At 36.6% G+C, this 12413-nt stretch overlaps 1 protein-coding gene across 1 annotated transcript in view; it reads left to right on the forward strand.

Annotated features, from left to right (window-relative positions):
• LOC127523517 (protoheme IX farnesyltransferase, mitochondrial) overlaps positions 1-12413 on the forward strand; it is a 42078-nt gene that overhangs the window by 2424 nt on the left and 27241 nt on the right. The window contains exon 4 of the mRNA XM_051914284.1: positions 164-288. Coding sequence (XP_051770244.1) covers positions 164-288 — 125 coding nt within the window. The remainder of the gene's footprint in view (positions 1-163; positions 289-12413) is intronic.

Genomic DNA, 12413 nt, shown 5'->3' on the forward strand with positions numbered 1-12413 from the left:
TTAATGAAATGCTGCAAAAAGCTTTTTATTTAATTATGCAATTTCTGATTCAGTTATTTTATTTTTAGCTATTTGTGAGTAATATTTATTTTTGTCATTATTTTTATTCAAGGAACAGTTTCAACTAAAATCTTGTAACCTCACTCTTTCTTTTTGTCCGTAGCTCTTGTGGTTACTACGGCAGCTGCTGGCTATGCCATGGCTCCTGTGCCCTTTGACCCTGTCACTTTTTTGATGGCTACGGTCGGAACAGGTCTCTCTTCATGTACAGCCAATTCCATCAATCAGGTCAGTCCCCCCCGTGCACATTCGTGAAATAACTGCACACTCAGCAGAACGTGACTGGACTAAACACATATAAAGCCCAGCGACCTGACATCCAGTTGGAACATGCTAGCAAATGTATTAGACCACTTCATTGTGTGTGTGTGTGTGTGTGTGTGTGTGTGTGTGTATTTAAAGGTGCATGTCTGATCTTGATTACCTTTAAATCTGAAATTTATTGTACATGTTGATACTGTGACCATGACCATGTACTTGGACATTGTGAGATTACTGACACCTGCTTAGGCACATTAACATAAATGTTTCCTGGGTCAGTCTTAGGTTACATTTCAGGTTACATTTCACTCCTAAAATGTGTGTGGGGGAAAAAAAGATTTATGTTTTGCCTAAATAAAATATTGTCTCCTGTTAGGATCCTTAAGGTTTTTTTTGTATTGTACAATTATTTTAAGCACAATTAACAATTTCCTTGATTTTATTAGCTTTAATTAAAGCATTGCAGAAAACTTTTTTTTTTACTGTAATAGATTTAAAAAATTGCATAATGAATTGTCATTAAAATATTGAAACACATACCTTATGCAAAATGTTATTAATATTATTATTATTGCTGTTGGAGTGAAGTGTGACCTGGACAATTCTTGAGATTCAGTTTTCATGAGGTTCACCCAGTTGCTGACAGTTTTGTCAGTGGACTGGATTGTATTGAATTGGACTGAGTACTGTGAATATTTTTTTTCTCTGAACTCTAGATATCTCTGTTGACCACTAGTATTGCAAATTTGATGACCAGAGTTTGGCTAGATGTGGTGATGCAGGCCCACGGCAGACCACACAAATCCAGTTGTAGATGCTTAGAAATGTATTACCCGCTAGTTTTGGTACTTAACCTCGACTCTGCACAAGCATTCCAGCCAGAGTAATTGCCTACTTGGCGGTCTGTTGATTTTTCTATTGTTTTGCTTGTGTACAGCTAGATGGATGAAGTCTCAGTGCAGCGTTGGCTTGACTTCAGGGAGTCCCGCAATGCCCAGCAGAGTTTCATTGTGTGTTACACAAACACGGGACACAAACACTCGATATGGGCTCTCACAGTGCACTTTGTCGTTCATTTGGAGAGAGAGAGAGAAGAAATCAGTGCTTAAGTGAGCCAATTGTAGAGTCTTTTGCATTCCACTCCTGCTGTGTATCTAAAAAAAAAAAAAAAACATTAGGCCAGATTAGCTGTGCTGCTCTGATGTTTTTCAGATGAAAGCATTTGCAGCGCTAGAATGAGAAGAAACAGAGAGCGAGAGAAGCACGTTGTATACACTCTGGTTTGCTCCATCCGTAATCAGCTTTCTGCTCGAAGCAAAGCACGTTCTGTGCAGTAAGGCTCTTCATGACTCAAGAGTATTAGCCAAATTGAAGGCTGTTACATCAACCCCTTTCAACGCCCGCAGCTCCTTGACCAAAACACAGGTGTGGCCTGTAATTTGTAGAAGGTCACGATCACACTTGCTGACCAGTTTTTAACAGGAAGATCCTATACTTGGCCTTTTTAACTCTTTAGTGGTGTCTCTGCAGTGCAATTACTTATTACTATGTTGTTAGATTAGCCTGACCTCATTGTGACACATGCGGGTAGCTTTTCATACCTGTGGGCTAGATGGTGCGGAAATGAACAAGCAAATATTTGCTCCTCAGGTTGGGCATGAATGCCATCAGCCATTTGGGTTTCTTCATAGGCTATTTGTTTAATGACTGACTTTTTTTTTTTTTTAGGTGTGTGTTTGGTTGGCATGTTTCTGACTAGATTATGCACTTCAACCCAATTAGTTTCAAAACAGTTGAATTTTAAAAAAGTTTCTGAAAGAAGTCTCACCAAGACTGCTTTTATTTGATCAAACAGCAAAAACACAATATTGTGAAATATTAGTACAATTTAAAGTAACTGTTTTCTATTTTAATATAATTTAAAATATAATGTATTCCTTTGATGGCAAAGCTGAATATTCAGCAGCAATTACTCTAGTTGTCAGTGTCACATGATTGCATGTTTCTTTAGAAATCATTCTAATATGCAAATGTGTTGCTGAAGAAAATTTTGTTATCAATGTTAAAAACTTCATATTTTTAGCTTAATTTTTTGTGGAATTTTTTTTTTATTTTTTTTTTGGAATATTGAATATATTTTTAGGATTCTTTGATGAAAGTTCAAAAGAACAGATTTTTTTTTTTTTTGTTATATTGTAAAAGTCTTTACTGTCAATTTTGATCAATTTAATGCATCTTTGCTAAATAAAATATATATTTTTAAAAAATTACTGACTTCAAACTTTTGACCCGTAGTGTATTTTTAAGTTTTATTTTTTTTAAAGTATTTGGCATTAAAAAAATGAACTTACTTAATATATATGTATGTGTGTATATATATATATATATATATATATATATATATATATTTATATATATATTGATATATACTGATGCTAAATTAGTAATTCATAGATGAGTTAAAAACATGGGCGAAAATCTTGGATAGGCATGAAAGGTTTAAAGAAATCTTACAGCGGAAAAGCCAACTCATTCTCCAAGTCATTTTTGAAGTTATAAAGATGGGGAAAAGGTTGATTAGGTATAATTGACTTTTTTTGCGTAGTTCAAAATCAGGGCTCACCTGGTCTTTAAGTGTGTTTAACAGTGGAACTGATACAAGGTCCAAGAGGCTGAAGAGGCTGAGGTAATGGCCGAATATGGCGCGAGTGAAGGCGGACAGATGGGCGCTCTGTAAATTTGTTGCGTTTGATGTGCCGTCTTTGAAGTTCTAATTGAGCAGGAACAGTGAGGAGGGATGGAGTACTTAGAACAGGTCCATCAATCACGTGTGCTTTTATATGCCAAAAAGCATGTTGGAACACAGGTATCAGATGTTAGTTTTAGAATTTAAGTGGAACATGGGTATTTCTGATGCATACTTTGGTTTGCTCGGGTCTCGATGGCCTTGTGACTTCCGCAAGTGTTTCTGAAGGTTCAGTGTGAGACTAATAGGCTTTCTGTGGCTTCAGAGGACATTTAATCCATAGGCCGTGGAGCAGGCTTTCTTGTGGCAAGCGGTTGGCATTTGCACGAAGTCTTCACTCCACACGTTACAGTATGGGAAGAGACTATGTCTGGCCCCTCTGTCTCGCCTCCTACTCAGAGCTGTCATTTGGTTTCGCATCCGCTGATGTGTACATGCATAGAAATTTAATTGCAACCATATTAGTGCGTCATAGTAGCCTGTAAGAGTGGGCGGTCTGACCAAAATCATATATCACTTGATCCCGTCAATATTATAATATAATTATATTATAATAACACAGAACAAAGTTAAAAATAAGACTCAATATTTATAAAATTTCAATTCTGATTGGATGACTGGCTTTTTCAAAAAAGGCACTAAAATAGCCTATAAGTAATTTTGAATTCTGTGTTGATACAACATTTCAGGTTTTGTTTGCCAACTGTACACAAACAAACTCCACTTTCCATTGTGCATATTATTTAACACGTTCTTGTCTTTACTTTGATGTATCTCGCTTTGTATTTTCACATTACTCCATGTTTCATTGTTACCTTTGCATATATATTATGTTTAAAGCAGTCCAGTTTAGCAACACCTTTATTAGCTGACACATTTATAGGGTTATACTACCCAAAAAATATGAAAAAATTCTGTAAATCAGACCCTGTAGAAAATGGCACTAGTGACACCAAGGTAATGGTTTTAATCCCAGAGAAAACACTGGTAAAATGTCGTGTTGAAGTTGCATTCAATAAGAAATAAACATAATGCAGAGTGTATTGTTTTATTTGTAAGTGTGGATTAAAGTGCAAGTTTTAAATGTAAATTACACTGGGTACCTGATGGCAGATTTGTTTACGCTGTTCAAATACAGTGCAACAGAATAAGAGATATTGTATACAGCCTGTCTCTTTGTTCCTGAAGCCTCAAGCACTTTTTGAAGTCTTAGAACTCTGTGTGCATGCAGAAACTGTGACGTGATTGTCATCATATCTGCTAGCAGCTTGTACAAACACAAATTCCTGATGTGTATACCCTACTGACACAGCTTTGTGTTACACTAAGTTAATGAAAGTCATTCTGATTTTATTGCATTTATCTGGTGTGCCGTCTATGCGATGAATGCAGTTTTCTCACCCAGCGTTTTTTGTTGTTTCATAGTAAAACCAAGCAACTGGTTTAACTCCACAAACCATGTACCATGTGGTCATTGTAGTAACTCTCTGATCTCATTCTCCTAGTCCTGACTCATCTTGTGTAGTGTGACAGATCTTGGGCACACCCATACCTGGCGGTAAATGATCCCCGCTCTTAACTCATCCTTTTGGTTTTTATAACTCCAGAGAGGAAAATAAAAGAAGAATGACGTCCTTAGATGTGGTGCCAGTTTTTTTCCCCCTCATTATAAAACATCCCTGCCACCCCCGTGCGGTTTGCTGTGATCAAAGATGATCCTTTTCAAGCTTGTAGAGTCCACTAAACATACGACAAACAAATCAAAGTTAAGGTGGATCCCATTAAGCTTGGCTGTCTGTGGATTGAACATCAAACACCAAGCAGCTGATTTTTGGTATCTCAGGAGCCAGTCGAGTTCGTGTCCGTTTGTTTACACTTGTGACCATGATGAGATTTACTTTGAGACGAGAAAGACAGGCCTGGGAATCAGTGGCTGTAGCTTTTAGCCTTTTGGTTCCTTGGAGTATTTCCTGAAGTCACATTGCAATTTCGTGGTTTCTTATTTCAGTGTAACCTTGTTTGGAAACTGTCAGGAATGCTGTAAAAACCCAGAATCCCCTAACAATGGCCAGCCAAAGTTGATACTGCATTCCGCCAAGGGACACAATGTTCAGTTGTATCTCTATATGTCACATACAGTTACGTCTTTTGTGATTTTGAATTTAGACCTTTCAATAATAACTAGAGAGAAAATGTTAGAAGTGTTTTTAAACATTTTTATGAGATACATCCCCTGTCCTTCAATGGATGGACAAAGAGGTTGTCATTTCCATTATTTATATATACACTAGGGATGTTCGCTATCACATGCACTCTGTGTATAGGGAGCGGTGGTACTGACCGCACATTTTACAAGGTATTTGTCAATGCTCAGGATCTGTTGCACACCAAATCCTCCGCCATCGTCTTGTCAGTCATCTCTCTTTACTCTCATCATGTGATAGTGAAATCGGACTCCTGCTGCACTGTGCTGTGACTCTGCAGCTCATGCTGTATGGAGCAGAGCAGACGCTTTCAGTTTATAATTGTAGCGTCCGTTGACCAACTTAACTAAATTGTTTTTATTTCTATAAAAAAGCAAACGACTGTGGGGGCGGTGCCGCAGAAGTAATGTACGGACAAACACTTTGTAACACCGATAACACAGACTACCACAGCAAACCTAATATACACTACTGTTCAAAATTTTGGGGTATATACTGTGTGTGTGTGTGTGTGTGTGTGTGTATATATATATATGTATATATATATTAGTTTTTGAAAGAAATCTCTTATGCTTACCAAGGCTACATTTATTTGATCAAATACAATAAAAATAGTAGTATTGTGAAAGTATTGTGAAATATTGTAATTTTAAATAAAAATATTTTATTTTAATGTTTTAAAATGGAATTTATTCCTGTGATGGAAAAGATAAATATTTATGTAGTTCTTAGGGATGTGCAACAGCGATTGAGTACTTGACCGTGACAGCGACGATCGATCATGTAAATGATGATCGAAATGTTTTTTTTTTTTTTCTTTTTTTTTTTTTCTCCTTATTGGTTATAGGAACACTTTGGGCGGCGCCCTGAGCTCTGATTGTTTAGCTTGCCACAGCATGCGTCAAAAGACGTGGGAGAGAATGTCTGGCTTCACTTTGACAAGATAGATGAAAATACAGTTCAATGCAAGCTGTACAGCGCCAAGCTTTTATCTTGTGCTGAAAATATCCTTTAAATTTTACTCATAATTAATTTAGCAATAATCTTCAGCATAGGCGCCGAGCCCCCGAACACCCACGGAAAAACACAGATATTCTCATTTCATTTCAACCAATAAAAATCCTTCAGAATCCTTCAGACACGGCTTTCTTTTCGTTTTTATAGTCCATTTGAGGCAGTTTCTATTTCGTTAATGTTGAGAGCGTATTTGTAACGCATCCATGTAATTCATGAGCACGAATCTCTCTGCTCAGACGCGGATTTCTTTGACTCTTGCACTGGACGCGCTCAAACTTTGTCCTGTCACGAATCTCAACGTGTTTTTTCTCATGGAGATTGGGCACCCACCGGCAGAAACAAATCGGCGCCTATGATCATCAGTGATTTTCATAAAATAACATTTTGGTTGATCAGAAAGTGCAAATTGAATCCAAAATATTGCTTCGTTTCGTTGGCTTTCATTTTAAAGAATGAAAGTTGTAACAATAATAATAATGTAGATGAAAACAAAGCACAAATCTGCCATAAACATAGCATTATAATGAGAACTTTATAGAAATCTATAGTAAATTCTGTCCTTGCCCGTGTTTCAGCGCACTGTCATGAAAGCGCATCATGGCGGGAGCTCTCTCTCTCTCTCTCTCACTCTCGCTTTAGCGCATAACTTAAAGTTCACTTGCATTTGCATCCTTTTATGCAGATACAAGTTGTAATGTTACGTCTATGTTATGTATCTGAGTTATCTGATTAATATCATAGGATGTGTCATAGAACGGCTTCAGTTTATTGGCATAAAGTCACTCTTCACCTCAGGCAGCTATTCCTTTTAGATGCTTCTTAATAACATTGCCGCATCATAATCATAATCTAACAGTGTTCTAATCACGTGTTCATGTTTTCATAGACAGGTTTTCATGTCATATTTTTATTTTTAACATTCATTTTCATAACAGTCTTCAGATATTTTCATTATCTCCACGGCCATGCCCCGCCCCCCGCACACACCCCGCCCCCCGAGTGCTCGATTACTTGTTTTTGAAACCTATCAATGATCAAAATGAAAAATTGCCAAAAATGCCCATCCCTAGTAGTTCTTAATATTTTTGTGGAACCAATGATACTTTTTTTGAGGATTCTTGCATTAACCCAGCACACTCTTAATCTGCTATTGTGTTGATGTAGCTTTGGGGTCATCCTAAATAGAGCTTCATAGATGTTCTGTTGATTGCTATGAAAACTTTAGCCTGAATTCCACTTAATTTGATAATTGAGTCCAAAGAGGCTTTTCTCCCAAGCTAAAGGTTGAAAATCAGCAGTCAGGTGAAAGGGCCACAGCAAAGAAAATACTTTTTGTGCAGCCTCTTGCCAACAAGGACACAGTCACAATTTTCCCACCGCCTTTTTTGTGAGGTGTCAACTCAGTGTTGTTTTTGTAAATCCTGTCCTGGTATTTGAGGGGTGGTTTTGTGTCATATCCCCTGTTGCGATAGTCAGGTCTGAGTGTGTGGTGGGTCGTCAGAGGATGGCATGCACACGAGAGCAACAACAGCGTCTGACAAGATGAAGAAAAACACATATAGTTCCCTGACCCCCTTCTCTGTGCCTCAGCTCGCTTTTGTTGCCTGTCTTCTTTTAGGTATGTGCAAAACGACCTATTAACGTTAACTAGTGGGTAGGTTGTTTGAAAGACTAGTCAACTAGACAGTCTTAAGAAACCCTGAATAATTGCAAATATTTACGTTCAGGTCCAAACGTTTCTTAAAGTAATAACATTAATAATACAGTTACAAATAATACAGTATTATTACTTATTTTTTATTTATAATTACATTATATATGAATTATGAAATTACTTTTTAATAATAATAATAATATATTTTTATATTTTTAAGTTGTGTATTTGAATTGATGTACCACTAACATGTAATTTTTTCAGACTCCTCTGTCTATAAAACATATTTTGTTGTTGCTTTAAATACCACTAGGCAAAGTTTTTATTCAGAAAGTTCTCTAATGGATGTTTTCAAAAAAATTTCACCAGTAATAATCCTACTTTATTTATTTATTTTTTTATTTATTTTTTTATCAAATATTGAAATGAAAAATCGTATATAATGTTTGTTATAATGATGTGAGTTGTTTGTCAGTTGTTGATATTCAATACTAATGTAAGTTACCACTATTTGTTTTTAAAATACATCGATCTTGCCATGAAAATAGCCATAGATGCTGGTATGGCAATGAAAAAAGGTATTTAAATTACTTTTTAAGGTGTATGTTTTTTAGGCTTACAAATAGTTGTGATTTAATGATTTAATTGTCTGTTTTGTTCATCTCTTGTAGGGTATGATGATTCATTTGTAACCAAAAGTAGTGTAGTATTTACTTAAACTAACAACAGAAACATGAATCACGACTGGATGGTTAAGAATTATCCTGACACTGTACAGTTAATGATCGTTAATAATCTGATCTCTTTGTTGAAGATCTGAGCAGAATGAAACCTGAGTGTAATTATACTTGATTATTTAACCATCTTAATAGCCCCATCCCATCACAGTAGCTTAAATTTTGATTTGGACCATTTTGCAATGACGTTAATCATCTCAAAAACATTTAAACATGCATTCATAGTTAATTCTAGGGTTTCCATGTTAAAATGATCTTGGAAATTCCCTGCTGATATAAAATGATCTAAACCTTCAGGAGGTTTTGCACCTTCTACTTCATTTGATGAGCTCTCAAGAGATATTCACATGCAAATTTGAATGCGTGACTTCGAGAAGCAGCATATCAAATCACCCTTTGAAGTAATTTATGGCTCTGTAAAACATTAATTCCTGTTGTGTTCTGCATTTGATCAGCATTGTACAAGTGCTCAACATCCCTGTTCCTGCTTCCCTTAATAATGTTAATTGTAATAGTTCTCAAACAATTGCTGATTTTTGAAGGGGAAAAAAAAAAAAAAAAAAAAAAAACAATACATTGGCTTGTCAGTGTGTTATGTTTTTGTACCTATTCAGACTGATTGTGTCTTCTCTAAGGATGCCTGCTATGAATTTTTAATGCCTAATCTATAAAGAAAAATGTCCTGGATAGGGGACGACCTAACGTCATTGGATCAACAAGAACAGGACTCATCACAAGAAAACCAAGTAATCACATCTCCATATCTGACAGCACAATGTTTTTCCACATAGATAGGAGAACCACTATCCCATGAGGCTTCTTGTTCTGACTGTAGGGATCTCACCCTTAATCTTGTGTGGCATAGACAGTAGAGTGATTGTCGCCTGCTTGTAGTTTCCATGCATTTTTAAAATCCATATTTGCATGCGTAGGGTGGCTGCTTCAAAAGCAATGTACTGTAACCGAGCGAGAGAGAAAATTGGAAGGAAGTACTGGAACATAAAACATGATCTTTAAGAGGAATGAACGGCTTTGTTTATGTTTTGATGACTATCGTTAAAATATAACACTGATTTAGTCTCAAAATTGTTTTGCATATTGAAATTGCTCTTTCAGAAACACATCTTATATATCTGTATGCATTTGGTCGCTTAGCAAAGCAAATTTGTTTTGAAATAGAAATCTTTTGCAACATTATAAATGTCTTTACTGTCACTTTTGATCAATTTAATGCATCCTTACTCAACAAAATCTTACTGACACCAAACTTTTGAATGGTAGTGTATATTTATGACCCTTATATGTGACCCATGCTGGCAAAATTAGTTGGAATGCGCACAGCCTAATTACGAGCTACAGGCAAAACAAGTGAAAAATGTCGATTTTGGTCGAATTTGAGGTTTTCACAAAAATGTGTTCATTAAGCCATCATCTAGCGATCCCAATGCTCCAAATAGCAATTAAACATCTAAAAATATCTTTATTTGTACGTTTTCTAAGAGGAGTACCTATCCTTTGTCCATGAAAAATGCTGTTTTTCTCTGCTCGCTTCTCGACGACTGGTGCTGAACCAATGAAATGTGATTTTCAAACTCATGCTGATGTAAACAAAACGTTCTTATTTGCGCTGACTGGCGCATCCGAAGCGTGCACACAAAGACAGTAAGTGATTCCGATATACACATATACACAGAATTACAGTATTTCAAAATATCTGTCTTGGCAAGTATTCACGCAAACAGTCTTATGTCTTAAGTGAACGTTTGGTTAACTGTTGGGGAAAAACATCTGATGTGTAACATATTAGATCCGTGCGGCACAGTAGGTCTTAATAAATATATATATATATAATCTGTCTGTTTCATTAATATTAATCAAACAATTGTGATATCACGGGGAAAAATGGTTGAATATTTTTCCCATAGATATGGGTTTTGAGTTTGACTTGGTGTGTCCCAATTTTGCCAGTGTTACCAGGGATTTTAAGGTATAGGTTGCTAGGTGATTTTGTTTCGGAACCTTCAGAAATCTTTAACTCGATTTTTCTCAAAATTGAATTTGCTGACTCTATCAACAAACAAATCATACATCATAATAGAGAATGTTAAAATAACAATAACTCTTTTTTTGGAAATTTGCTCATTGTGACTCATTTCCAGCCACGGGACACATAGATAAATTTGTGTAAATATATTACATTTATTTAATATATATGCAAACCATTACTATTTGAAGTCTATCTCATGTTAGCTGACAGCATCTTTCAAATCTTAATTTGGGCCACATGTCTAAAGTTTTGGGATATCTGTGAGTTGTAATCCCTCCCTCTCCTGACCCATCTGTTAAAGCTCTGGCATTCTTGACAGCTCTTTCTGTCCCTCAGGACCTGTGTTACCATCGTTCTTCACATTAGGAGTCTTACGCTGCTTTTCAGAACCTCTGGAGGAACCATAAGTTGTAACCCGATGCCCCCTAAGACATCACACCAGCCCGTCTCATTTTGAAGCACCCCATCCTGCAGTTTTATCTGTTGCCCCATGAGATGCAGTGACAGATGATACATTTTCAAACGGGTTGCAAATTCCACCGGCATGACGACATTGTGGGTCTGTAGTTTTACTGCCACTGCATCCTCAAAGCAAGACCGGCTGGCATTAGAGCGCCTCTTTTAAAGACGTCCTGTCCTGTCCAATCCTCAATCCTTTTTAATGTTTTTGCCTTTTTCTTGCATGGTAAGACTCCAAAATGTTAATGACAACTCTGTTAAGATTGCCCAAAAAGTGCCAATGGTGTTTGCTTAGGGGTTCATGCTGCACTATATCAATTATTAATGAATCTTTTATTTCGGTCTGTAATCACATTAGTTCCATCGTACAATGTGACCAGCTCCTTGAAAGTGCATTTTTGCCATCCTGGTGAATGAGCTCTCAAAGCGAGACCACCTTTTTTTTTTTAGAGGTGAAAACGTGTCTGAAGAAGGAATTAACGCCAAGGTGATCCCTCCATTTAATAGATGCTTAAATTAAGAGCCTGTTTTAACACTTCTTCTTTAACAATAGGGATGAGTCACCTCCGCTTTCATTTCTGCCGTAAGCTTTGAATCCGTTGGGGAGGGTGGCGTGAAAAGACAGACTCTTAATCAGTGGGTGATCTCTGATCAGATGGCACGGTGGCACACAGGCTGTTCAATGGCCTATTTCACGGTGTTCAGGATAAGAATGAATATTTAAACAGAGGCAGTTGTTTAATAGTTAATTTCCCCAGTCTCGGCAATCCGCAGGGTGTCAATCTATGTCAGACTGTACACTATGGGATATTACGCCACAGGCTCCATATGGACACAAGTGCTTCAGCTGTGGCATTGTTCTAGTAAATGTCAGCTACAAAACATGGTATTGTCACATGGAATTTGATACCTTAATTTTGTTCTCCAGTTAGGTTGGGTTTCATTTTCTTTTGCATATTGAAATTAGAGAAGCATATGAAGGATATTCCATTCATTTTCTGGTGTTAATAGCAACAAGGCTGTTTACAGAAGAGTCTACGAGAGTCATTTTTGACCTTTGCATCTCTTTCTTTCTTTGAATAAATACAAGTTACTATGGATGCACCAATACCATTTTCACCAATATAATGGTACTGATATATGCATCACTATACATTGCTGTCAGGCACTAAATAACCCATGATAACCCTTCAGAAACCCCTGTAGCTTTCCAAGAATAACTTTTCTC

The sequence above is a fragment of the Ctenopharyngodon idella genome, chromosome 12 (genome assembly GCF_019924925.1).
Source record: "Ctenopharyngodon idella isolate HZGC_01 chromosome 12, HZGC01, whole genome shotgun sequence".
Lineage (NCBI taxonomy): Eukaryota > Metazoa > Chordata > Actinopteri > Cypriniformes > Xenocyprididae > Ctenopharyngodon > Ctenopharyngodon idella.